The 27,499-nt window shown below is 46.9% G+C and overlaps 2 protein-coding genes across 6 annotated transcripts in view; one reads left to right on the top strand and one right to left on the bottom strand.

Moving 5' to 3' along the window:
* Positions 1–6,523, top strand: part of ABHD2 (abhydrolase domain containing 2, acylglycerol lipase) — a 110,165-nt gene extending 103,642 nt beyond the window's left edge. For both annotated transcript variants that reach the window (XM_004278246.3, XM_033402834.2), the window contains one exon: positions 626–6,523. In XM_004278246.3, coding sequence (XP_004278294.1) covers positions 626–822 — 197 coding nt within the window. In that variant the 3' untranslated portion in view covers positions 823–6,523. The remainder of the gene's footprint in view (positions 1–625) is intronic.
* Positions 6,524–10,733: 4,210 nt separating this feature from the next.
* Positions 10,734–21,486, bottom strand: RLBP1 (retinaldehyde binding protein 1). Of its 4 annotated transcripts, none has more exons than XM_049705290.1 (8): positions 20,724–21,486; positions 18,427–18,519; positions 18,029–18,157; positions 16,588–16,792; positions 14,835–15,013; positions 12,672–12,851; positions 11,616–11,726; positions 10,734–11,294 (listed from the first exon to the last, which is right to left on the bottom strand). In XM_049705290.1, the coding sequence occupies exons 2-8, from the start codon at positions 18,436–18,438 to the stop codon at positions 11,136–11,138; spliced, it is 975 nt and encodes a 324-aa protein (XP_049561247.1). In that variant the 5' UTR covers positions 18,439–18,519; positions 20,724–21,486; the 3' UTR covers positions 10,734–11,135. The 4 variants fall into 4 exon arrangements, with proteins under 4 accessions (XP_049561247.1, XP_033258726.1, XP_049561249.1 ...); XM_033402835.2 differs by having other exon boundaries at positions 12,672–12,830; XM_049705292.1 differs by lacking the exon at positions 11,616–11,726.
* Between the last annotated feature and the right edge of the window lie 6,013 nt (positions 21,487–27,499).

Raw genomic sequence — 27,499 nt, 5'->3', positions numbered from 1 at the left:
CACATGCCGCAACTAAGACCCAGTGCAGCCAAATAAATAAATAAATATCTTTTTAAAAAAGGAAATGCAGGATCTCAGCTCCTTCCCCAGGCCTATTAAAGCTGAATCTGCATTTTAAGGCAGTCTCCCAGGTGATTTGGATACACGAAGTTGGGAGGTACTTGGCTGTACAATCAAGTCAGCTGGGGAGTTTTAGCAACACCAGCACCTGGGTCCTCCCTCTCTCACCTACCACCCCCCAACTCCACCCCACCCCTCCCCTCAAATCAGAATCTCATTGGTCTGGATGCAACATAGGGATCATAAAAAAAACCCAGGTGATTCTAATATGCAGCCAAGTTTGAGAACCACTTAGAGTTTTAAGGATCTCCTAAGGCGGTACCCATTCTGCTCCAAAGCCAAGCTGCTATTCCAAAACTTGCTAGATCCCACCATGTTGCCTGCCCCACCAAATCTCCCTCCCGCTTTGGTGAATGAGGCAGAGGGAGTAGAAATCAGATGTCCACTTAGGTGACACCTTCGCCTGTGGGGAAAGCCTGGGCCGCCCTGGTCAGCTCACTTTTGCACCTCCTGCCCTGGAGCTGGTCAGAGAACAGTGACTCACTCAGCTGCCTTTCTCCTACAGAGAAACGGGAGAACGTCATGTTTGTGCTGCCCCTGCACGGGGGCCACCTGGGCTTCTTTGAGGGGTCCGTGCTGTTCCCCGAGCCCCTGACATGGATGGATAAGCTGGTGGTGGAGTACGCCAATGCCATTTGCCAGTGGGAACGCAACAAGTCGCAGTGCTCTGACACGGAACAGGTGGAGGCCGACCTGGAGTGAGGCAGCCCCCAGACTCTGGTGCGCACCAGCTGCCCTGGTCACCGGCTGTTTCAGGTCTCCCATCTCCCTCAGTGACCTGGATCTGACCTCACACCATCAACGGAGACCACCCACTAGACACACCTGACTTGAAGTAGGTGGCCGTCCCTGGGAGCTCCAGGCTATTTTTGTGCTTAGTTACTGGTTTTCTCCACTGCATTGTTAGCCATGGTGACAAGCGACGGGGTTTTCACCCTCCTGTCCGGTGTCAGCATCTGATTGCTTTCAAGCCAATTACATCTAGTTTCCCTATTAAAAATGTGTCTGAACAGCAGTTTTGCTTTGCCAATCAGAAGGCTTTTCCCCAAGAGCAGTGAAGGATGTATGTTATTTTGTGGTGGTGTATGTGTCCTGACATAGACCCTAAAAAGAGCCAATGCTGTAGATGCAGCTCAGCTTGGGAGCCGGGGACCCTGGGCCTCCCAGGCCAAGACTGTAGCCTCCTACGTGGCAAAGAAAATTCCCTTGACTCACAAACCAAGTTTCTCCCTCACTGTCCTCTAAGACAGTTTTCCCACAGGTTGCTGCTGATGAGAGTTACCTGGGACGCTTGTTACAAATTCAGCCTCCCGGGTCCCTCCCCTTGGAGAAGCTGTTTCAGTGGGTCTGGGAAGGGGCCTGGGGATTCTAATTTTTGACAAGTGCCCCAGGTGATTCTCCTCACCAGGCAAATTTGAGAAGCACGGTTGTGCAGAGCCTTTAAATTAGAAACATCTCGGTAGTTTGTGTTGTTGAAATTCATAGTCAGAGGTATCTCTTAGATCCCAGGAGCCTCCAAAGCTGCAAGGCCTGTCGTGTACGGCTGCCCTGGTGCGATCGCTATGTGATGTCTCAGAAAGGGCTTGGGCTGGGGGTGAAGACTTCAGGCCATGCCTGACTCTGCCTCTCACTGGCTATATGACCCTGGAAAAGTCCCTTTGAACTTTTGTTTCTTCACCTGTAAAATGGGGCACTTGGGCCAGGTAGATTGCCGATATCACTACCAGTTCTGAAGTTCAATGACAAACTCAGTTTACTGAGGTTTGAGAGAACACCTCTCCAGGGGAGCCTGAGAGCTATTCTAAGCATGTAGACGTCATTTGCCTTTCCTTCTTTTTTTTTTATGTCCCTCATTTCCTATAAAGAGGGGTTTTTTTGGTGTTTTTTTTTTTAAACACTCAGTTATAATTTTATTTTTTTAACCCAGGTCTCTCTAACTCTGGCTTTTGATACCAAACAATTCAAAAGTTGGATCTGAGTTTGGAGAAATATCTTTCCAACTGAAGAGGGTGTGATTTTGAAACCAGATTTTGTAATGTAATAGCTCATATTTGTAGCGTGTTGGACAGATCTTTCCAGAGTGTTATCTTCTCAAATGAAAAGTCACTCTACATTTCAAGTACTCCTTTCCTCCAATCCTGTGGTACTTGAATATCTAAAAACCCTGCACTTTGAAAAATCAGCAGTTGCTATCTGGAACTAAACAGAATTACAAGTGAAATGACCTATAGATACTTTAAAAAAAAAAAAATTTCCCAGCTTCCTCTCCTTTGCTATAGGACAGACAGGAATGTAAATAGTGGGTCTGTATGTGGATGTTTAAGGGGTAAAGGGAGCCACCTGAGGGCCTGGATGCAGACCCTCATGGCCGCAGGTGAATGTAGTTTGGGCATCGGTCCAAGTCATGTGACAGTAATGTCTGTAACCTGAAGAAGTTGTTTTCTGACAATCACCAGGTCATCCTAAATAATAACATCAAAAACAGCCGTATCTGAAGAGACTGAGACTTCTATGGTCTCGACTTTGCTTCGGTACAATTTCTCACACACACCAGATTCATCATTGTGACTTTCCCCCCAAGTTGTTACTTTTCAAGTGCTTTTCTTTTTCATGTTCTTTTAGTACAAATTGGCACTTTATCATCTACCCCTCAATTTCGAAGCTAGTCTCTCCCCTCTGTTACTTTTCCCTCCAACCAACAACCACAGATATAATCTAGAAGGTTCATGGTCATATATCCTGCTACAACCTTCATGTCTCAAGACCTTTTTTTGTGAAATTAGATGAACGAAGCAATAACTTAATGGGGTTGAATCACCATCCCAGGAAGCAAGAGGCTCCTTTTCATTTGCCTTAGGTCACATCTCTTGATCTATTCCGACAAAGCAGTGGCCAGGTACCAGCTCCATTCAGGAGGAGAAAACAGTCCTGTTGTCACACACTTGGCAGGGATGGGGGCAGAAGTCCTCGGAGCCTGGTGTGCACGGCAGTTCTGGTGGCCCACGGAGGAGAGGCAGGGCTCGGGGCACAGCCTTTGTTGCCACATAACCGGAATTTACCCCACGGGACTGTGGAGACCGCCTCCCAGCTGAAATCTTTTTAGTGTGTGCCTCTGAATGGCACTTACATTCCATTTTGGCTCACATGAAATCAACTGAAGGCCTCTGTTCAAGCTCCAGGCTCTCAGGCATGGAAATAAGAGTGTAACTGTGGCTATCTTACAGGAAAATTCTTGTTTGTCCCTGAATGAGAGCACAGAGGCATTGAATTTACAGAGATGCGAGCTCGCCTAATAAACAAGGGAGCAGCATTTTATATGTAGGTCAGCTTTTTCCTTCCTCCAGCTTTCCTTGCTTTTCCTTCGTTCCTGATGATAATGTGAGGGCTCTTCTTGCTACTGAGGTCCTCTTGGGCTAAAACAAGGCAGAATTTTCAAAGAGTATTTGAATATTATATTTTAAAATCAGGTTAAAAATACAATAAAGTCAGGTTAAGGATATAAATTGCGGAAACCTACACAGTTCTATCGCAGGAAGAACATGTTAAAAACCAAGCAGGTTTTTAACAGTTCTCCGGGTTGTTCTCCCTACCTCTAAACAGTTTGAAGACAGTGATGAAGATCCCAGTCAAGTCAGGATTATCTGACTTGAAAAAATGGTCTCAAGTCTCCTTGATGCACTTATGTTAGTAGGGAGTTTAACAGACTTGAGGAAAACCTCTTACCTTCCCGCCCGTGAGTTTGCACCAGTGATTCCAGAGCAGAAGGAAGGCAGAAAGTTGTTTGTTGTCGCTATATTCTTTGAACCTCCCCGCAGCGTTTTATACATGAGAGTGGGAATATACCTGCAAGGGGAGCGTGCCTTTCTTGACATGGTGTTAGGGAACCAGGGTTTGGGAGACTTGGATTCTTGTCCTGTCTCTAATTCACGTTGGATTGTGGGCAATCACTTCACCTCTCCGAGCTCCAATTACCTCATCTTAGACCATCTCTAAGTCTACTTAATCTACTTACACATCATTTGCCAGAACATTCCCGCTGGCCTTCTTACAGCCCTTGCAAGTGGAAACAGATAAGTCAAGACTTCGGGCTGATCTTGAGGGGACTTGGAGAGAGGAAGCTACTGCATTCAGCCTTTGCTGGTGAAGACCCTTGATTTTGCCCAAAGCCCTGTGTCTCTGACTGGCTTCTCTTCAGAGCCTCCATTGTCATCTCAATATTCTTTCTGTACTGAGGGTGGTCTTATGACTGGGACAGGTGCTGACCGTTGGAACGAGGTGAATATCCCCATCCTTCTGTGTGACTCGGGCAAGCTTTGAGAGTTCCCAGGGCAGAAACCCTTCCTGCTCAGACTTTCATTCTAAAACTACAGTCTTCATTAAAGCTGAACTTTCTGGGTAGCTGAGCTTATATGCCTGGCATCTGAATGAGAGCTCTCTTTGTCACTGTGTGGCTTGAGATCCGTTTTGCCAGCTCCGGGGAAACAATACACGTGTTCTTGTTTGTGTTTGCCGGGCAAGCAGATGTCTGAGCTGTGAGAGGCTTTTCTTTTCCCGTGGCATTTCTTCTGACTTAGTGCTAAAGTGAAGATCACTGAAACATCACGTTGAGTTGAAAACTCAGGTCTTTCTCGTCTAAGGCAGGACAGGAGAGTTATTAAGAAGCATTTCACTGCAGCATCCGCTCACAATATCATCTGGAATTGTTCTCGTTGCCCAGAAAGCCTTAACTTGCCTCTAGAATATCCCCTGGTGGTACAACACTATTGTGGCTTTGGAATTCAAATTATTCTGCTGTAGAAGTCTGAAGCAAAGCTACAGCAAAACCTGAAAATGTCTCCATGTGGCCTGTATGCTCCTTATTACATTAGGTGCCCCCACCCCTTGACAATAAGAGCAATCCAGAACTGACCAAACACCTCATCTCTGACGCCTTTCTTCCTTCTTGGCCTCACTCTGTTGTTCAAAGCCACTTTGGATGCTTCAAAAAACCATGAAAAGTGGCCTGCCTTTGGCATTTAGAGGCCAAGCAATTGGGGGAAAGGTTTTCTTCTCCCCCCTGTTATCAAAGCAGAGGGAAGTGCCCCCTCTTCATAAACTAGGATTGCTTTTGCCAAATTCTATTTGAAGGGGAACGGGCCCATACTCGCAGTGAGAACTGGGATGCTATCCAAAGCTACAGCTGCTTCCTCTTGCCTATGTCACTGCTGCAACCGCCTCGGACGCTGTAGCCCAGGCATCCCCCCGAAGTGGCCCTTGGAAGCAGCCATTCTCAGACCCCAGACGGTAGACAGCTGCCCCTTTTGAAGGAGTCAGCCCCCTACACACACCACGTTTTCTGAACCGTTTTTCCTAGCATGTATTGTGGGTAAAACATTCACCTATCTCTAATGAATAAGCTGAAGTTAATTTCCAACCAGTGAATTAAGTCCTTTAACTCGACTCCTGTCAGTTAGTAATAAAACCTATAACCTGCCGTCTCCCCGTTCTGGTCCCCATTAGCCAAGAAATCTATCGCCGTAAGCTGGGGACAGTCCACGTATAGCACCTGCAGAAATACCCTTCATCTCAATAGGCGTTCTCCTTCCAGACCACCCACATGGAGCAGCCAACAGTCACGTAGAATAATTGCTGAGCCCTCAGTCCCAGCGCCAGCCACTCCCTCCCAGTGGGTGGACCGAGTTCCTGGGTGTGGGAGTTAGGTTTGGTTTGGTTTTTGTTTTGGCCTCTTTAGTTTTCCTAAAGCACAAGTCCATGTAGAATCCTGTCACCTCTCCACACCAGTTTCAGGTGATCTGGGTCTCTCCCACTGCCTCAGGAAGACCTTCACTGTACCTGAGCTTTTGACTTCTGCCACTGCAGCTGCCTTAGCGACACCAGGGGCTGGGGGCTTGGAGGGGGTAGCCAGTTTGCATCTCCCCCTTTCCTGGTTAGACTTCCATGAACCCCATTCTTCTGTTGGCAGATCTGCTTCCAGACTGATTTTTGAGAACCATCACTTTCACATTCCTAATTTTTGTTTGTTTTGTTTGATTTTTTTTTTTTGGACTTTCTGAAACTTCAAATGCTGCCCTGAAAATAATGTATTTTTGAGTTTGTGTTCTGAAAGCCTCCGTGCTGGTGGATTGGGGGTGGGGGAGGCAGAATACAGGATCCTCCAGCACTGAGGTGTTTAAGATTTGCAACTAGCAATGCAATTTTTTCTAAATATGAGGATATTTACCTTTATTAAGAAATTATACTAAACAGTGGTGTCCTTGATCATTTTATGTTCTCATATTACTTTTGGTTCTGTTTTGATTCTGTGTGGTGGTAAACAAAGATCATTACAAACAAAAACTGTAATTTTGTTATCTTTGATTCAATGGAATTTCTTTACTTAAAAAAATAAAAGGCTAAAAATGTGGCGTGGCTGTGCGTCCTTTGTAGTGGAGATTTTCTATCTAAAAGGATTCTTCCTGTGTCTTCACCGAAGCATGAGCTTGAAAGAAATGGACAAAACACCAAGTTCTTATCACAACTGATTTTAACCCAGCCTTGCAAATACCAAGGAAATGAGCGGCCCACAGGTGTCTTTACAAGCCCATCCTCTCCAGGAAGAAAGCCAAGGCCTGGGAAGAGTGAGATATCAGCACTTTAAATACTTGCTCTATAAAGTGAACCATGTAGACAGAATGTAAGGTGAGATGTAAATGGTGGTTGCCACGCATGAGTCCCTTCCTTTTCTAATAGTGTTCTTTGAAAAGACTGGGTGAACGTGACCTAAATTAAGGTTATACTGGGTTGGTTGAGTAATGGTGGTGTTTTCTTCTCCTTTGCATCTGTCAGAATCCAAGCTAAGGGTCTCCAAGGGCCAAGCCCTGGCCCAGCCAGGACAGTTGTGCCAGTCCGTGCTCCCCCCACCCCAGGGACCTTGCACTCAGAGTTTTCTTCCCTCCTTGGCCATGCAAAACCTTTGACAAGCTAAGTGGGGTGGGGAGTGTTGGTTTTGGAGGACATGCATTAGTGAGGCCTAAAAATGCCCAATATCGAATTCCAAAGTGTATCCCTTGCTGGTAAGCAAGCTTCTCCCCCAGCACCAACCCCACCGCCCCACTTCCTATCACCCACAAAATAGCCAGACGACTTTGATCCAAGAAAACCAACTTGCAAAGAATACTACCTATGAAAAGTACCACATGAAAGAGATTTCAGGTCCAGGGTGTTAGGCAGATCGATGCCAACAGCTTGCCAATGTGGTCAGCGCACAGCTGTGCCTCTCCTGATTCTACCCCATAGATTTGCTGTCGGTGACATTTATCTACAATCACTCGCTGACCCAAGGGTGCTGATGTCTTTTTTCTTATACCTTCCAATAACAGGCCTCTCAGCTCTAGCTCTATAGGGAGTACTTTCCCATGTTAAGGACCAAACACCTAACTGGATGGCCCTCCAGCTGTATGACAGCCTCCCTCCTCATTTCTGTCTTGGTGTATCCCCCCTTAGAGAGGGTCACATGTAGCTGAGTGGTTGGGATGACCTTACCGGTGGTTTAGCCTTGAACTGCTCAATCTCTCCCCAAAGAAAAGTTAAACCTCTCTCTCTCTCTGTGGCTATGTGCACTCAGGACTTATATTTGATTCGTGCTGTCTACCCCATTTGGAATTACCCCAGCATCTCTACTGAAGACCGTTTGGTTTCCCCTTAAAGTTATTTCCTCCTTTATCTGATGATGTTGGTGAAATTGACCTGGAATAAATGAAGCTCTAATTCCATGGTTCCTCTGCCCCACCTCTACCTACATTTCCTCTATCCCCAGAAATAAACATTTGAGACAAAGCATTGGTAGTAACAGAGCCAAGGGATTTGGAGCCAGAGTTGCTGGGTTAGGGTCCCATCCAGGCCACTTCCTAGCTCTGTGACCCTGATCAGTATTGGACCCTGGGTTTTCCTTTTTCTTTTTTTTTTTAACCCCTAAGATGAGAATAATTTTAATAAGAATGCCTGTCTCTAGATATTGAGAGAATCAAATAAAATAATGTTTTTCAAAGTGTTATGTTGAGCAGTCCCCTCCTGGGACCACACTTTGAGTAGTAAGTCTCTCTGGTATCCTGTGAGCTTCCAGACCCTGCACTGCTAAGCTTCCTCAACACCAGAGCCACGCCCACCATTGAAAGTGGGATGAAAGGTGGTCCAGTTCACCCTGAAGGTGACTCTTCAGCTCTTTTCCTGGTTGACTTAAGACCTGGGCATCCCTCTTCCAGGAAGACTTTGCCAGGATACCAGGGAGCATTGGCCTCCTACAGCGTCCCTTACATAAACTCAAGGCTCTAAGCAGTGACCAGTCTTGCTCAAAGGCTCTCTGCGGCTGATGGCCCATTTCCCTACTGAGACCTCCATCCACACCTTAACAAATGCTTCCATCTGCTAACAGATAGTATTTCCCCAAAGGGCCACATGACGCATCACTGTGACTTCCCAACCTTTGCTATGCTCAAATTACTTTCACATGCAGAACCCCTGCCTCATCCCAGACGTCTCCAGAAAGGAAGGTGTTCTGAGCAGCAAGTGGTCCCCCTTCCCATATTTGCTGGCTTTCAAGAGTATTTTACTGTCCCTCTTCCTCTCTCATTAATGCGGGGGTTGTGGCCACTTGTAGGAATACAGCATATGTAGGCAGCTCGGATTCTGTGAGACTGAGCACATCAGATTTTAACATTAACATTCGTGGTCTTCTGGCACCTGTTCCCAAAGGTGGCAGTACCACCTTCCTGGCAAGGTCTGGCTCGGCCTGCCCCTGGCTAGTCTGTCCCCGGGCATGGAGGGGCAGTACCACGGCACGGCCAGCAGGGGGTGGTGGCAGCCCACGGTCAGAACCGACTCGCTGGGTCCCAACCCTCTAGCTTCTTCCTCAGAAAGCCCCTGGGCTTTTACGTCAAACCCTCCCTAAGCTAAGGCCCTAGCCCTGCTGACTTTAGGAGGGACACCAGCATCCGTTTGGATTTGAGTAAGACAAAGCTGCCCCAAGAGCCTCTGCCTGCAGTTTTTTCCATATCCTGATCTCATTTATAAATTAGAGCTCCCACAAATCAGAGGGTGGGACTAGGAGGGCTCCTGGCAATTAGGGGCCAGGGGAAAGATGGGAGTCATCCAAGAGGAATCAGCCACTGTTTCCCTCAAATTTGGGACACAACTCTTTTACAAAACAATTATAAGTGTATCTTGAAAGTTTAAAAAATGCTCGCTACTTTAATTTTTTAAACTCAGCCTCATCCCTGCTCCCACTCCACCAACACCTGTACTGTCGACTCACCAATGCCCTCTATCTTGGCAAACGCAAGTCCCCATTCTCTTATCACTTGCCCCCTCAGCGGCATGTTTGTGCCCTCACACTTGAAATACCTTCTTAGCTCCAGATGTTCTAGGAGATCTCTCGGGGTGAGGCTGCTGAGCCCCCTTCAACCATATCACCTCCACTCTTTTTAGGCTTAATACTAGAGTTCCATGTAAGGTTTGATTTGGAAAAGTTTCAAAGGGTTTAAAGAAGGGTTTGGGAGAAATCCTCACTGGCCAGCCACCCACAATAATTTGCTATGATTCCTCCTCCAGCTCTGGAGTCGTATGTATATCATTTACGAACATAGATTGTTGACTGTGAACGTCATAGAGAAGGAAATTACTTGGCTGATGAGCATACACTGCAAACCCTAGAACTGAAAGAAAAGATATAAGAAGTAAATGCATATATATGTACAGTCACATATATATGTACATGTACACAGCCACACTGGAAAACGAGAAAGAGAATTCAGTGGTTCAGAGAAATTCCTAAAGGCGTGAAAACAGACTGCATTGGATTGAACCCACAGCCCAGGAAACAGCTGAAGGTCCTGCCCCAAAAGGTGGGTACAGCACCAAGGGTGCTTCATGCCCAGAAGGAGGCAAGAGCAGAGAAGTCTTGGGATGATTATCAGGGTACCTCGTGGAGGCAGCCAGGCCAGGTGACCCTCACCCACCACCATGAGCCAGACAACAGGAACAAGTGTCTGCCTCCACTGGGAAAGTCAGTGTAGGATCTTGGGAAAAGAATCTGTCAGTGCCTATGAGCCCCATGCCCAGAAGAAGCCAGGCCTTCCCCAAGACAGAGCAGCATGCCCAGCACACACTCAAAAGTCACCAGACACTTGAGGAAAGGCAACTGCACAGAAAGGAAAGCATTTATATTTGTCTAAATATGCAGAGCTTGAAAGTAGAAGTTCATTTCTATAAGGTGTCTGAGACTGAAGACAAAGAAGAGCTTTCATTGTATAACTTGAGGACTGGGAGAGTGCTCAGAGAGGATACCATCTGTAAATCTAAGTAAAACCATCCGTTGAGGCAAGGGGTCTGGAGGAGAGAGCTTTGGTGGAGAGACCCCACAGACAGGAGGGGGACACAACTGCTACCCTTGAAGGAAGTCCAAGCTCCTGACCACCACTGCATACATCAGACTGCACCTGACTGAGGGGCCCAGACCACCCCAAAATGGAGCTACTTCAAGGCTGCTTCCACCCTGGAATTACACGTGGAAAGCGTTTCACCTGCCTACCAGCCACCAAGATCACTATACTTGCCAGATCATTTTCACTTATATTCCCCCTCTCTTATCTTCTTTTTTATATTTTTAGGGGTGGGAGAGACCTTTAAACCAGCCTCCTTGCCTATTTTCACAGACCCTAAATAGTAAAACTATTACAAAGAAAATCACTGAGAAGCTTGATTAGAGTCTTTGACACTCAACCCCACACAAGTCTCCATCCTAAAGCTTCAGAGGCAGTAGGAATATAACTGCCCTCACTTCTTCTTGCTCAAGGGAATTCCCCTGCTTTTTTATTGCCCCCCAGCTTGGGAGGAGGGTGACACCTGAGCTCACCCAAGCTTAGGAAGGTTCAGAGGAACCACAATCATCCCAGGCAGCCCTTTTCCCAGCCTTCTGGGTCCAGGGCAGCTGAGGAGAGGCCCAGGGACACTAACTACAGATCAGATGGCAGGGGATGTTCTCAGAAGGCTGTGTTCTCAGCTTGGACCCGGGGACCAAAGAGCTGTTCAGCAACGACTTTGCCATCATACTTGGGCAGTGTGCCCCCAAAGTCGGAGGGCAGGATGTCCTCGTTGAACTCCTGGTAGAAGCTGGAGAGGTCTTCTCCATGGACAAAGACCTGCAGGGAAGCGGAGGAGATAGAGCTGAGCAAGGGGGTTCCCTTAGGATGAGGGCTGGGAGGAGAAGAGGGACAGGACAAAGGCACACATGCCATCTCTGCCTGGTGATGGCCTTCTCAAAAGTCCTCCTTGTTGTGCTGTCTGTGGGATCCACTTGGTTCGGAACCTTGGTACAGAGCCTGAGGAGGGCTCAGGCGGGGTGCCCTCCTCCTCCACCTTCATCCCTCTTGTCTCCTGAACCCTTTCCTGCTACAACCCCCTTCACTCACTCACACACCAGACAATCACCGGGCACCTTCCCTGCGTGGCCACGCACTCACCCTCTGGAGCAATTTGCTCTTCAAGAAGGGCTTGACCACGTTGTAGGTTGTGGTGAAGTACCACGGCTGGTGGATGAAGTGGATGGCTTTGAACCGGGCTGGGAAGGAATCCTGCAGGGACAGACAGCACCCCACCACATGCCCCATGACCTCAGAGGTTCCCACTCACTCTCCCACTGCCTCTCCCCATGACAAGAGGACAGAGTTGTCATCACTCGGTTGCCCCAGAGGATAGCCCACTGAAGGTTCCATCCCCAGGCCAGCAGCTGGGGAGCCCTGGCTTCACTGCAGCTCCAAACTGAAGGAAGGATGCCCCAGAGGCCACGCAACCCAACACTCATCCTGCAGATGCACAAAACCTTGTAATTAGGTGGAATAAGGAAATGAAATGGTAGCCTTGCTTGGTTTTTAGGTGACCAAGGTTTTTCAAATCCACTTGCCTTCTGAGCGGACTGCAAACTATTATAGACCAGAGGTACACTATTGTCATGCCTCATTGTCCTCCCATGTCCTCCCATGACTCCCACCTCCCATCTCTCCTTTCCAAGGCAAAGCAGATTTAAGATTAGATTAGGTCTAAGAAAGGACTTCTGACACATGAGTATATAGGAGTAAGTTGTCAGGAGCATTAATGACATCTCTTTCTCAGGAGAAATTCACATCCAGAGGGAGGCAGCATGACATATGTGGACAGAGAATGGGATTCTAGGTCAGAAGGTGTAGGTTCAAGTCCCGCCTCTGCCACTTGATAGCTGTGTGACCTTGAGAAGTCACTCAAATCTCTGAGCCTAGATTTCCAGGTTTGTAAAGCGAAGCAGGGAAGCAGAGAGAGAATGCTTTTAAGAAGTTAATAAATTAATGAATGTGAACACGTGGCAAACTGTTGATCACCACGAAGTGTTTGTGGCTGGGGCTGTGGTTGTCATTGCTCTTTTGGGCACTAGGCAGCTGTCTTCTCAGGTCCCTGCTAGCATCATTAAACCGGGAAACCCGGCCCAGCCTCCCAGCCTTCCCACCCGTGAGAGGCTCCTGCAGGACAGGGTTCTGTGGCCTCACCTGGAGCATGTCCACCATCTTCCTGAGATCTGAAGCCCGAAGTCCAGCAGCCTGCTGCATGGTAAAGCCCTTGAAGTTCTCAATGATGCAAAAGCCATTAATTTGAGTTTCCTCATTCTCCAGTAGCTTCTCCAGGATGAAACAGTATGCCTGCAAGATCTTGGGCACAACGTGAACGGGCTGTAAGATCCAACCCACAAAGACAGTTAAGACTCAAGGTCCTAACGGGAGAGCTAACTGGTATACCCCTTCCCAGAGGTAATTTGTCACAGGCTTTGAGCTGGGACAGTCCACCTCTGTGAATGTATGCCAAGAAAATAATCTTCAATGTCATATCCACGGTTAGACGCCAGAGTGTTTATCCTTGTACCCCTATGATAGTGGAACAACCTAAATGTCCAGCAATAAGGGACTGGTGAAATTATGGTGTATTCATGCCATGGAGTATTCTAGAACGGTGATATATAAGACTAATGATATAGAAAGATATCCATTCATGGTGTATTATTGTAGCATACAATCTCATTTTTATAAGAAAAAATATGTATGTCTGTGTGCATATGCGTTCACATATGTTTCTAGGTTTCTAGAAAAAATAGGCTGGAAGGATGTCAGTGGTAGAAATCTCTGGATGGTAGAATTGTGGATGATTTTAAATTTGTGATTTTTTTGGTATTTTCTAAAATGAGTAGATATCACTTATGTAACAAGAAAAAATATTTGTAAGTCTCTTCCTTACCATACGTATGTATGCCTCAGTCCTAAAGCCAGTATCTTATTCAGTAGCAAACACTACAGGCATCCCTAATACGATCAGGAACAAGATAAGCATGTTCACTTTCCCCACCACTCTTCAACTCTGTGTTGGAAGTAGTGGCCCGTGCATCCAAGTTGTTTTTTTTTTTTTTTAAATCAAGGGTATAAGAACTAGAAGAGGAAAAGAAAAAATGTCCCCCATTTACAGATAATATGACAGTATTCTTAGAAAATCTGAGAGAGTCATTTATATGAGTAACATAAATAACAGAAGAATTCAGTAAAAATACCAGGATATGAAATTAACATACAAAACCAATAATCTTCATAGATACAAAAAATAACCAAGTAGGAGATATAATGGCAGAGAAAGTCCCACCTATAGCAACAATAAAATAAATACTTAAGACAAACTTATTGACAAACATGCATAAGGTTTGAAAACTATAAAACACTCCTGGAAGCTCAAAATGTAAAAGGGAAGGCATCCCTTTTTTGTGGATAGTACCACTGGCCATGGATTTTGCATTCATAAAGATGCTGATTCTCCCCAAGTTTGTTATTTACATTAATGTTATACCAATAAAAATCTCCTGACATTTCTCCTAGAGCTTAATAAATTAATTCTAAAGTTCATAAGGAAAGGTAAACATGCAAGAATAGCTAGAAAAGCCCTGAAAAAGAGGAGCATTAAGGACAGAACTAATCCCAACAGATATTAAACATTCTATACCATCTCTATAATTAAAACAGTGTGATATTGAAGCATGAAAAGACAGACTGATGGCACAGAATAGAAAGTCCAGAAATAGATCCAAACACATATGAAGATGCAGAATATGATAAAGATGGCATCTCAAGCCACTGGGGAAAACGATGGACTTCTAAATAAATGGTGTTGCGACTACTAGGCAGCATTTTCTAAAATGAGTTTGTACTTTTTTTTTAAGGCCTGGTGGCACATGCCAAAGTTCTCCCAAGATAAACCCTAGTTCCCCCGCTAGGACAGCTCTCTTAAAGGCCTGACAAGTGAAATCACATATATATATATATATATATATATATATATATATATATGGTCTGTGTCTCTCTCAGCTTTCAGCATTTGGCAGGGCTGATCCCAGCTTATGGCCCACAGCTGTCACTCCCACTTGGCAGGGGTACCAGGGGCTGGCAATGTACTGGCCAGTGGGCCCTGCCTTCAAAGCTGCTGGGTTTTCCAGCTGCCATGGCACATCCTAGGATTTCTCCTCCTGCCGGGAAAGGGCCTGGTGCCATGAGCTACTGGCCATTCCCCCACAAACCTCGCCTCCTGGGGAGCCAGGAATGAGGGTCCAATAGAGGCCAGGTTTGGAGGAGGGAGCCCAGCCCAGGGGATGGGAGGGAGCCAGGCGAATCCCCACTGACCTCATCAAAGGTGATTTCTTCAGAGTCCCAGTTCTCAATATTGAAGAGCATGACCACTCGGCCATACTTGTCCCGACTGGAGAGGACACCAGGGTAGCCAGCCTCGACAGTGCAGCGGACAGCCTCCAGGGACAGGCTGTCAAAGAGCTCTGGGTACTGCAGCCGGAAGTTCACATAGCCTGGCAGAGGGGGAGCAGAAGAGGCCCCTCAGGGAGCCAGCCCATCCTGAGGTGGCACATGGTGGGCATCCAGAGACCCAGGCTCCTGCCTGGCTCCTCCACCTACATGCTATGTGTAACCCAGCAGGATACTCAACCTTTCTGTGCCCCATATTACCTCTCCAAAAAATAAGACGATAATATTGGCCTATCTCACCAAATTGCTGTGGTAATCAAACAAGATTCCAGGTACAGACGCCATGAGTAAACTGTAAAAACACAAGATGGAATCCTAAATCTAAGGACAATTACTATTTGGTATTTTTCTCTTTCCCAACGGGAGAGGCACAGGTTTCTCAGTTGGGCACAGGGTTAGCTGAGTGGCGGGGTGGGGAAATGACCCCCAGATAAAACCCAAAGCAGGACACAGAGGCCCTCTCTGACTCCAGCGGCACTCCCACCACCCACTAACCCCACCCTGACCCATCCTGAACAGGTCCCCGCCTATCTGCGATTGTCTCTTCCACCAAACCCCGGAGGGACCAGGCCCAGAGGAGGTTTGGGGAGGCATTTGCCAAGGGAAAGCCACTGACCTCCTCGCTGCTCCTCCAACACTCCAGGCCCGTTCCCACCACCTAGCCTTCGTCTTTGCTGTACCCTCTGCTCTACTGCTCTTTCCCCAGGCATCTCATTTCCTTCGAGTTTTTCTTTAAGAGTTCTCTTCGCACTGGAGCCTTCCTAGCCTCTTTACCTGAAACTTCAACCCCTCAGTCCTTTATATCCACCTTCTTTATTTTTCTCTGTATATTTTTATTTTATTTGTCTGGTTTATTATTTCCACCATTAGACTATAAGACCCACGAGGGCCGGCAGTTCTTGTCTGCTTTGTTCTCTGCCACATCCTTTGGCCTAAAACAGCGGTTGGCAAAGCAAAGCAGAGAATTACCATTTGCGGAAGGAAGGAAGAAGTAAGGAGAATCATCAGCCTGCATAGGGGCTGCTCAGACACCCCTTCCCTCCACCAGCACCAAGGACTTGATTTCCTTAAGACACTGGTCTTCATCCCGTGGGCACGGCCAGGTTGGTTCTGTCCTTGGGACTCACCCCCAGGGCTGGCACCATCTTCAATTCTACTATGCTTGAGGTTTGGGTACCTGAGGGGAGTCAAGCTCATACCCACCTTCCCTGCAGTGCTCCAGAGCCAAAACCTAGGCTGGGCGGGTGGGGAAGGGGAGAGCAGGGGTGAGAGAGGAAACTACCCCAATTTGGGTGACTCAGTTCTGCTCATTGAGACTCAGGAGAGTGGAGAGGCGGGGCCAGACCTCTAGGAATCTGGTCCTGCCAGACTCATCCATTCACTGTCAGAGCTGAAAGGGATCTTGAAGGCTATGTAGTTCACACACCCATTTTACAGGGAAGGAAAAGGAGGCTCAGAGAGAGTGACTTGTATGGCACAGGGAATGGGAGGGAAGTGAAGGAGTCGGTCTCAGTGCCCGGGTGAGGGTCAACGCCCTCCTCGTGACCTTCCCCCCTTCCCCCCTCACTCCCCACCCCCCGTAGCCTTCCCAGGGCCACCCATCTGGCGCAGGCCTCACCTCTGAGCAGCTCGTAGGCTCGGCCCACGTGGAATTTGCGCGCGCGGATGAAGCGCAGGAAGAAGGCGCTGTCCTTTCCCTGCACCCTCTCCGCCACGGCCACGGCCAGCTCCTGCCCCGAGGCTGCCTCCCCCTGCACCAGCTCCTGCAGCTCCCGCACCGCCTCCTCCCGGGTCTCCTCCCTCTCATTCAGCTCGTCCTTGGCCTGGAACAGGGATGGGGTGCAGGCACGAAGTCAGGTAGGCGCGGGTGCGGGAGGCTCCTCCAGGTGCCAGACCGGCTGAGGGGCAGAGGGCACGGCAGCTGGGGACATGGCTGCTCTGCCCGCAGGGGCAGCTTCTGCACTGGCAGCACCTCAGACTGCCAATTACATTTGGAGAAAACTAAGTCAAACTTTCATCCTGGGTTTGTTTGAGGAGACAGCCAGAGAGCTAAACGTTTCTAATCACAACAGCCTACTGGAGCCCTGACTTAGCACACTGCTAAGTCCTTTAGATGCATTATGTTTTTAAATCTTTGCCACAATCCGTCACAGGAAGGTTGTCATCTTATCCCCATTTCTCAGGGTGAGCAGACTGAGGCTGAAAGAGTCAAGGTATTCTTGACCAAGGTCACCCAGATAAAAAGGGGTGAAGCTGAAACTCTTACTCAGGTTGGACTTTTAATCGCTTCACTCTGCTGCCTCCCAGGCTCATTTCTGATCTTTCCAAAATCAAAGATACCAGGCAGATGGCAGCCTGTCCTCTGCCTCCTATTCCTCCCCTTGGCTGAGCCTGGAGAACTCCTCAGCATGCCAGGGGCAGCTCTTTCCTTGGATGGCATGAGGGGGAAAGGCAGGTCTGGGGGAGCTCAGAGCATCTTTCCCTTGAGACGCCCAGGGAGCAGAGATGGAAGCCAGGAGCCCGGGTCCAGCTCAACCCCAACACAGCTCCGCCACCCTCCACAGAGCACAGTCTGATAAACTCTGAACTGGTTCAACAACTTTCTTTCACAGGTACAGAAAGCAAGACCCAAAGAGGGAAAGAAGTTTGCTCAAGGTCACACAGCAAGTTGGAAGTCGGTCTGGTATTAGAACTCAGGCCTTTTCCTATCCAATGGGGGCAGCAGGTGGATCCCTGTTCTCCAAGACCATTGCAAACCAATGTTCCTCATATCTGAGTCTAGGATGATCCCTGGTCCAGAAGCCCTAGGTCTCGGCATTGGTTTCAGGGAACACTGTTGGTGCCATAGTCTTGGAATAGGCTGGCCTGGACATCTGGTCACCCCAACTGCTGCCATGGCCCTGACCTTCAGAATAGCCCCTAGAACAAGCCAGTCCTTTAGGTCCAGAATGACCTGGAAAGCTGGTGCTGGACCCTTTCTACAGGAGAGAGGATGCTATCAACATTCCCCCTTGTTGCCTCTCTACCCTGTCCCTCTGCACACCCCGGGGCCACCTCACCTTCTGCAAGGTGTGGCGGGGCAGCTGGCTGCACTGGCCAAAGACAGGTCCGTGGTCTTTGGTTGTAAGCCGCTCCAGTTGGGCACGGAGCTCTTGTTCCTCTTCAGGGACCATGCGGAATGTGCCCGCCTGGGCAGAGAGAAGTCAGGAAAAGACAGGAAGAGACCCCCAGCAACCTGAGCAAGCCAGTCAAATGGGTCTGCTCAGACCCTAAACTAGTGCTTTTGCCCAAGGTCACCGTTGAGCTTCCTCCCTTTGGGTGGGGTCAGGGACCGCAGAGAGGTTGTAGGGGTGAATGCCCATAACCCTGCGCAGACCAGATGACAGAGAAACAGGAAGGGAGAAAGGGAAGGAGGGAAGGTGGATGGAGGGGAGCCCCAGGGCACAGGGGTACTCACCCCCTCTGACATGCTGCCTCTGGAAGACTCGGAGTGCTCGGAAAATGAAGGACCCCACTTCTTCTGTCCTGGCCTCTCCAGGCAACCTCCTTCCTAGGAGAGGAAGTCAGGGCTGCAGTGGTATGGAGAAACTGTTCTGTTATTGTCTCAGAACAGTGGATCTCAAACTTTTGAGTGCATCAGAATCACATGAGGCATTTGTTAGAAATGCCGATGCCTGGGCCCTGCACCTGTGATTCTGACTCAGGAGGTCTGAACTGGGGCCCGGGCATCTATACTTTAAAACAGCACCCCCGGTGGCTCCGAGGAAGGTGGTTCTTGGGCTACACTTTGGGAAACCCCCCTTTGAGAAGGAACACACACAAAAATACCTCAAACCTCAGTTCTTAAGATGAGTTGGCCCAGCCAGGGAAAAACTAGGAAAAACTAGGATCAGCCTCCATTCTCAGTTACATGATCACCGCAGGATAAGGCAATCCATCCTCCCATTTGTGACCCTCCTTTTCCAGCCCAAAGGGGCACCTCAGAAACTTCCCAGCCTAGTGGATGGCCCCGTTCCAGTGAATTAACTCTCGAGAGGGGTGGTGGCTAGTTACATAACCATAACTGGGTGCGTGTTCTGTGCCTTGTGATGCGCTATTTTCAAACCCATTGTCTGGGAGCCAGCATTATTATTCCCATTCTACATAGGAGGAAACAGGCCCAGGAGAATAAGTGACTTGTCCAAGGTCACACAGCCCTCAATAGCCAGGGATCGGGACTTAAGACCAAGCTGTGAACTTTCCATCAGCATCAAGAGGCAGCCTGTTGTGGCAAAAGTTAGACCTGGGTTCGAATTCTCTCTTCCATTTGCAAGCTTTGTGATTTAACCTGTATCTTGGCTGTCCCCGGTACAAGGGAGATGGAAGTTTATGAGGATTTAATTAAATAATGAACACAGAAGCAGTGCCTGACCACCATAACCAATTTCACTGTGCACATGACAACCCACTGAGTATTTTTGGAGACAACTCTTCTATTTCCAGATTTTCCCCTCTCTTACCTAAATGTCCCCAGACCCGTAACCACCCTGCTCCTGCCTCTGACCAGGTTTCCGTTGGTCAGTTCTGTCATCTGTTCACTGTTGATTAGTAGCAGAGGTGGGACTTGAACCTATGTCTGCCTGAGACCTAGACTTGCCTTAACACCTAGAGCCAAGACATCTCCAGGCAAACTCCCTAGGAGAGCTGGTGTCACAGAAAACCCTTTAGGGTCAGAGAGAACCAGGTTTGAATCAGGCTTTGTCATTTACCACCCATATGAGCTAGGGCGGTAGGTTATTTAACCTTTCTGAGCCTCAGTTTCCTCATCTGCAAATTGTGGATAATAACCACACCTACCAAATAGAGTTGTAATGAAGATCCTATAATTTCTGTAGGGTACCTAGCACAGTGTTTTGCTCTAAAACATAGTTCCCCTTCCCTTTCTTAGCATCATACTGATCATTACCCCAACTGGCACAGAGAGACTTAGAGGATACCAGGGAATATCTGAGGATCTCCCATTTCCTGCCTCTCCCACTCCACAGACCCAGCAGGGCAGGGAGGTTCTGGGGGCTGTCATCCACCAACAGGAATAAAATCTAAGTCAGCTTTCTAGCAGGTAGACTTCCAAATATGCAGGCATAGATACAAGACAGACTGAAATATGACTGTGCTCTCCCTTGGATTTTGCTGGAACAGAAAGGGAGAGGCTGATAGAACTCCCTGAGCAAGGGGCTCAGACAGGAGAGACAGTGGCTAGACACCCCCAGCCAGTTAGGCAGCTCATCAGGACAAGATCCTAGATCTTAGAAATGGAGGGTTAAAGTAAATACAGCAACTCTTTTTAAAATATGCCCAATCTACTAACTCTGATTTTTTAAATATTGATTTATGAGCTGTATACAAGAAAATATACCCTCACTCCGTGTCGAGGCTGTTCCCTGCCGTCTAGGGTTGCCAGTTAAAATGCAGAATGCCCAATTACATGTGAGTTTCAGATGAGCAAAAGTTTTTTTGAAGTGTTTAAGTATGTGCCATGCAAATTTGGGACATACTTATACTAAAAAAGTATTTGTTGTTCATCTGAAATTCACATTTAACTGGGTGTCCTATATTGTTATTTGCTAAGTCTGCCATCAGGTTGGTCTGGCTCAACCTGAAAAATGGCTAGCTGGTTTCGGTTTTTGAGCAGCCTGAGATGTGGTCTCCCCACCGCTGACTCCTCACTCTAGTCCTGGGCTTCCTGGCCCAGCCAGGCCCCTGCTACTGACTTACCTGCCAAGTCAGCGGCTCCTCCTTGGGACACCTGGTGCCTGTGTCCTCCAGGGCCTGGAGGTTGCCTCCTCTGGGGGCGTGGTCCAGTCAGCAGGTTGGAATTAGCGTGTCACAAGGAACTTCTCACGGCCCACAGTTTCCCGTTAAATCAGGCTCACAGGGAGGCCCAGATTGGGGCAAGTGACGCACCAGGGGGGGAGAGGGGATCAGCCTGGGCCTGGCTGGAGCCACCTCAAAGCCCTCCTTTGTGTGCGTCTGCTCCAGAGTTCCTGCTCAGCCATGTGGAAGCCGGGCTGTGGGGATGGGATCTGGGCCAGCCCCATATGCTTCTCCCCGTCTTCTCTCTCATAGCAGGGAGGTCTGAGAAAGCACACCCCTGGGTAAGACATGCTCAAGATGGAGGGAAATTTTAAATGTGATTGTAGATGAAATGGCAGCTGTGGAGAATCCTGGCCTGTCACCCTCTCCCCAAGCCCAGCAGGGCCTGGCGTGGTCGGGCAGTGAGTGAGGCCAGCTGGGAAATGTAGCTGGTTAAGATTGAGTGTGGAAAGGACAAGACAGGCTGACCCACTTTTAGGCTGTGGCGTGCAGTGATAGGAGCCTGCTTGGGCACCAGACTGACCACTTTTATATCCTAACTCTGTCACCTTCTAGCTGTGAGACGTGACTTCACCACTCAGTGACTCAGTTTCCTCCTCTGAGAAGTGGGAATAATTAGAGGAAGTCCTATCTCCCAGCATCTCAGAATGGGACTGTATTTTGTTGTTTGTTTGCTTTTGTTTTCGTTTTTTTTTTTTTTTTGGCCTCACCGCGTGGCAAATGGGGATCTTATTTCCCTGACCAGGGATCGAACCTGAGCCCCCTGCAGTGGAAGCGTGGAGTCTTAACCACTGGACCGCCAGGCGAGTCCCAGAATGTGACTGTATTTGGAGATAGGGTCTTCAAGAGGTAATTAAGGTAAAATGAGGTCATCAGGGTGTGCCCTAATCCAATATGACTGGTATCCTTATATGAAGAGGGAATTTGGACACCGACAGTTACAGAGGGAAGACGATGTTAAGACACAGGAAGAAGGCACCGTCTACAAGCCAAGGAGAGGGGTCTCAGAAGAAAGCAGCCCTGCGGACACCTTTACCTTGGACTTCTAGCCTTCAGAATTGTGAGAAAATGAATTTCTGTTGTTTAAGCCACTCAGTCTGTAGTACCTTGTTACAGCAGCTTTAGCAAACTGATGTAAGTGGGTTGTTGGATTTTTTTCCCAGGTATTTCACAGAGTGTGAGGCTCATGGGAGATAATGGAGGTGGAGGTGAGGGCTCAGGCTCCCCACAGGAAGGAACTATGGAGGCCACAGAAGAGGCTTTGTCAAGCTGGGTGATGGACTCTAGCACAAAAAAGAACGCTCCTGTGCACCAAGAACACTTTCGAGTTGATGGCATAGCCCCGACGGAAGTGAGCTACTGTTCCCAGAGATTTTCAGGATGCTGGCAGGCCGCGAGGCCCTGTTTAAAGAGCAGAGCTTTCTATGACATTCCTCTGCTCACAGCTTTTCTCTGCCTCTGCCCTGCCCTTCCCCCTCCCAAGAGTCACGTTCATGTCCAGTCTCTCTGGCTGGAACAATAGTACCAGTGTGTGAGCAGAGATGCTGCCCTCATTGGCCCAGACACCTGTGCTGGCCACATTGGCGGACTCTGTGGGCTCCCTGGCTCTCTCTGCCAGGCTGGAGGGAGGGAGGGAGGGGGCTTGCATTTGCTGTGCCCCCCATTCTGTACAGTGGCAAGAGCCTTACCAGAGTTATCTCATCCAGTCCTTTCAGATGTGAAGTAGAGAGTAAATTCCCCGTTTCCACCGAATAGGGAACTCAGAGTCAGAGAGGTAAGGAGACCTGCCCAAAGCCACACAGCTGGTAAAGAGTCAAGTCCTGGTCTCTCTAAAGCCCTGTCATTATTCAATGCACAAGGCTGCCCCCTTCTCCAGAAGCGAGAGCGACACAGGTGTGACTGCCCAGAGAAGTCACACCTGCCCCCTGGCTGCTGGGGAAGGTGACATCACCTCACCTTCCTGGGAGCAGCTTCAGGGGGCAAGAGTCTGGTCATTGCCATTCCCTCTTGGCCAGTACTAATACTCCTGGGACAGGGAGGACCCCAAGGGGTGCCTGGGCCTCAACCCCTCCTTTGAGAGATGGGAAAACCCAAGTCGAGGAACATTCTGCACCTTCCTTAAAATTACCCAATGGTATTGAGTGCCCCGACTAGCATGGGCTGACCCACAGGGCTGGCAGCCACCTCGTGCTCTAAAAAGCTCCAGTTCCTCCAGGAGCCATGCTCATTCCATGAAAAAGAGTCTGCCCTGTGGCAGTGGGGGAGTGAGAGGTGTCAGAGATTAAAGTAATGAGGAGTAGAACAATAAAATCAATCTGTATGCTTGTTGAAAGAATATTTTCTAACTAAGTAGGTTTAACAATATGAGGAAAAAACAGTTGGTGCTTTCAGATGGGAAGTTGGCTTTAGCTCCCCACCACTAAGAAAAAGATGTAAGTGTTTGCTATGGACTGAATGTTTGTGTCTCCCACCAGATTCTTATGTTGAAGCCCTAACCACCAATGTGTTGGTATTAGGAGGTGGGTCTTCTGGAAGGTGACTAGATTTAGATAAGGTCATGAGGGTGGGGTCCTCATGATGGAATTAGTGCCATTATTAGAAGAGGAAGAGACACCAGAGCTCTCTCTCTCTCCACATGAACACATGGAGAAAGCCCTCATGAGTACACAATGAGAAATCTGGCAATCTGCAAGCTTGGAAGAGGGTCTTGACCATGCTAGTCACCTGATCTTGTGTAGTGAAATGTAGTGGAATAACTGAGGAGATGTGACCCATGAACCCCTCAGCAGACCGAGGGCTGGCGAATAAGCCAGAACCCCTCGGCAGACCAAGGGCTAGCGAGTAAGCCAGAAGTGCTGGCAGTCCTGGATACTTTGGGCGCTGATCCATGAAATGATCTCAGTATAATCAGAATGATGGGAACACAAGGAAATGTCCTTGTGCTACTATAGTATAATCAGAATGTTGGGAACACAGGGAGATGTCCTTGTGTTGCTTGTGAGCTCAAGGATGAAGCACAGCATGTCTTCAAGAAAGCCCATTGTTGCTTGTATAATCAATAAAAGCATATGTTGCTGCTTTGGCATTTCTGGAATGTTAAGAAAACAAGTCTTAAGATGTAAACATAGATAATGCCTAAATAAAAGCTACCACAGCAGGACAGATGGCGCTGTTTTGCCTGAGCGAGCGGCAGCCCTCTACTGCTGTGTTTCGGCACAATTCATCTCGTGTGATGAGCTTACTTTCGGCCCTGTCATAAGAAAACTACAACATCTTGTGCTTCCAGCCTCCAGAACTGTGAGAAAATAAGTGTCTCTTGTTTAAACCATCCAGTCTATGGTGTATTTTTATGGCAGTATTTATAGGAAGGAAGCCGTAGAAAGGGAGAGGTTAAAGACTAAGGTCAGAGAGGGGTAAGTGATAGTAAGTAAGGTTCTTGGTGAGAAGATGGAACAGAGAGGGAGTCATTGCTCCAGCAGAAGTACCAGCCTTGGCTGGGTTGGTCAAACACTCTCCCATTGCTACAGAAAGCTAAAGAGAAGAATTTGTGCGGATGACAGTGAGTTTAAAGGTTTGGTGTAAAGTTAAGCTCACCTGCTGTGAGGAAAGGAGGATATAAGAAAGTTTGAAATAATTCTCATGAAGAAAAAAAAGGTTAAACTTACTAGGGAAGATTGGCTGTGTTGAAGGCTTGAGATTGGTTACAATGACTTCTTTTCAAACTGAAGTATAGTAGATTTACTATGTTGTATTAGTTTCAGGTGTATAGCACAGGGATTCAGTTATATATATCTATATATTATATATAATATATATATGTATTATTTTTCAGATTCTTTTCCCTTATAGGTTATTACAAAATACTGAGTATAGGTCCCTGTGCTATACAGTAGGTCCCTGTTGGTTATCTATTTTATATATAACAGTGAGTATATGTTAATTCCAAACTCCTAATTTATCCCTCCTGCATCTTTCCCCTTTGGTAAGCATAAGTTTGTTTTCTATGTCTATGGATCTATTTCTGTTTTGTAAATAAGTTCATTTGTGTCTTTTTTTTTTTTTTTTAGATGCCACATATGAGTGGTATCATATGATATTTGTCTTTCTCTGTCTGGCTTACTTCACTTACTATGATAATCTCTAGGTCCATCCACGTTGCTGCAAATGACATTATTTCATTCTTTTTTTAATGCCTGGGTAATATTCCACTGTGTGTGTGTGTGTGTGTGTGTGTGTGTGTGTGTGTGTGTGTGTGTATATATATATACCATATTTTCTTTATCCATTCATCTGTCGATGGACATTTAGGTTGCTTCCATGTCTTGGCTATTGTAAATAGTGCTGCAGTGAACATTGGGGTGCATGTATCTTTTTTTTTTTTAGCATCTTTATTGGAGTATAACTGCTTTACAATGGTGTGTTAGTTTTTGCTGTATAACAAAGTGAATCAGCTATACATATACATACATCCCCATATCTCCTCCCTCTGTGTCTCCCTCCCACCCTCCCTATCCCATCCCTCTAGGGGGACAAAAAGCACAGAGCTGACCTCCCTGTGCTAGGGGAGGACACAGTGGCTGCTTCCCATTAGCTATCTATTTTACATTTGGTAGTGTATATATGTCCATGCCACTCTCTCACTTCGTCCCAGCTTAACCTTCCACCTCCCCATGTCCTCAAGTCCGTTCTCTATGTCTGCATCTTTATTCCTGTCCTGCCCCTAGGTTCTTCAGAACCTTTTTTTTTTTAGATTCCATATACATGTGTTAGCATACGGTACTTGTTTTTCTCTTTCTGACTTACTTCACTCTGTATGACAGTCTCTAGGTCCATCCACCTCACTACAAATAACTCAATTTCGTTTCTTTTTATGGCTGAGTAATATTTCATTGTATATATGTGCCACATCTTCTTTATCCATTCCTCTGTCAATGGACAATTAGGTTGCTTCTATGTCCTGGCTATTGTAAATAGAGCTGCAATGAACATTGTGGTACATGACTCTTTTTGAATTATGGTTTTCTCAGGGTATATGCCCAGTAGTGGGATTGCTGGGTCATATGCTAGTTCTATTTGTAGTTTTTTGAGGAACTTCCATACTGTTCTCCATAGTGGCTGTATCAATTTACATTCCCCCCAACAGTGCAAGAGGGTTCCATTTTCTCCACACCCTCTCCAGCATTTATTGTTTGTAGATTTTTTGATGATGGCCATTCTGACCAGTGTGAGGTGATACCTCATGGTAGTTTTGATTTGCATTTCTCTAATGATTAGTGATGTTGAGCATCCTTTCATGTGTTTGTTGGCTATCTGTATATCTTCTTTGGAGAAATGTCTATTTAGGTCTTCTGCCCATTTTTGGATTGGGTTGTTTGTTTTTTTGATATTGAGTTGCAGGAGCTGTTTGTATATTTTGGAGATTAATCCTTTGTCAGTTGCTTCATTTGCAAATATTTTCTCCCATTCTGAGGGTTGCCTTTTTGTCTTGTTTATGGTTTCCTGTGCTGTGCAGAAGCTTTTAAATTTCATTAGGTCCCATTTGTTTATTTTTGTTTTTATTTCCATTTCTCTAGGAGGTGGCTCAAAAAGGATCTTGCTGTGATTTATGTCATGGAGTGTTCTGCCTATATTTTCCTCTAAGAGTTTTATAGTGTATGGCCTTACATTTAGGTCTTTAATCCATTTTGAGTTTATTTTTGTGTATGGTGTTAAGAAGTGTTCTAATTTCATTCTTATACATGTAGCTGTCCAGTTTTCCCAGCACCACTTATTGAAGAGGCTGTCTTTTCTCCATTGTATATTCTTGCCTCCTTTATCAAAGATAAGGTGACCATATATGTGTGAGTTTATCTCTGGGCTTTCTATCCTGTTTCATTGATCTATATTTCTGTTTTTGTGCTAGTACCATACTGTCTTGATTACTGTAGCTTTGTAGTATAGTCTGAAGTCAGGGAGCCTGATTCCTCCAGCTCTGTTTTTCTTTCTCAAGATTGCTTTGGCTTTTCAGGGTCTTTTGTGTTTCCATACAAATTGTGAAATTTTTTGTTCTACTTCTGTGAAAAAATGCCATTGGTAGTTTGATAGGGATTGCATTGAATCTGTAGATTACTTTGGGTAGTATAGTCATTTTCATATGTTGATTTTTCCAATCCAAGAACATGGTATATCTCTCCATCTATTTGTATCATCTTTAATTTCTTTCATCAGTGTCTTATAGTTTTCTGCATACAGGTCTTTTGTCTCCTTAGGTAGGTTTATTCCTAGATATTTTATTCTTTTTGTTGCAATGGTAAATGGGATTGTTTCCTTAATTTCTCTTTCAGATTTTTCATCATTAGTCTATAGGAATGCAAGAGATTTCTGTGCATTATTTTGTATCCTGCTACTTTACCAAATTCATTGATTAGCTCTAGTAGTTTTCTGGTAGCATCTTTAGGATTCTCTGTGTATAGTATCATGTCATCTGCAAACAGTGACAGTTTTACCTCTTATTTTCCAATTTGGATTCCTTTTATTTCTTTTTCTTCTCTGATCGCTGTGGCTAAAACTTCCAAAACTATGTTGAATAAGAGTGGTGAGAGTGAGCAACCTTGTATTGTTCCTGACCTTAGTGGAAATGGTTTCAGTTTTTCACCATTGAGGATGATGTTGGCTGTGGGTTTGTCATATATGGCCTT

The sequence above is a fragment of the Orcinus orca genome, chromosome 2 (assembly GCF_937001465.1).
Source record: "Orcinus orca chromosome 2, mOrcOrc1.1, whole genome shotgun sequence".
NCBI classification, from domain to species: Eukaryota; Metazoa; Chordata; class Mammalia; order Artiodactyla; family Delphinidae; genus Orcinus; species Orcinus orca.
Note: the sequence above shows the minus strand (reverse complement) of the source record. Positions and strands in the feature narration are given on the sequence as shown.

Bases quoted from the DNA above. Each gene is read 5' to 3' on its own strand.
- RLBP1 (XM_049705290.1), bottom strand. The intron at 15,014-16,587 runs GTGAGGCCTGCG...CCCCTCTGCCAG, and splicing joins AGCCTACGAGCTGCTCAGAG to GCTATGTGAACTTCCGGCTG. The intron at 11,295-11,615 runs GTGAGTGCGTGG...GCTTCCCTGCAG, and splicing joins AGAGCAAATTGCTCCAGAGG to GTCTTTGTCCATGGAGAAGA.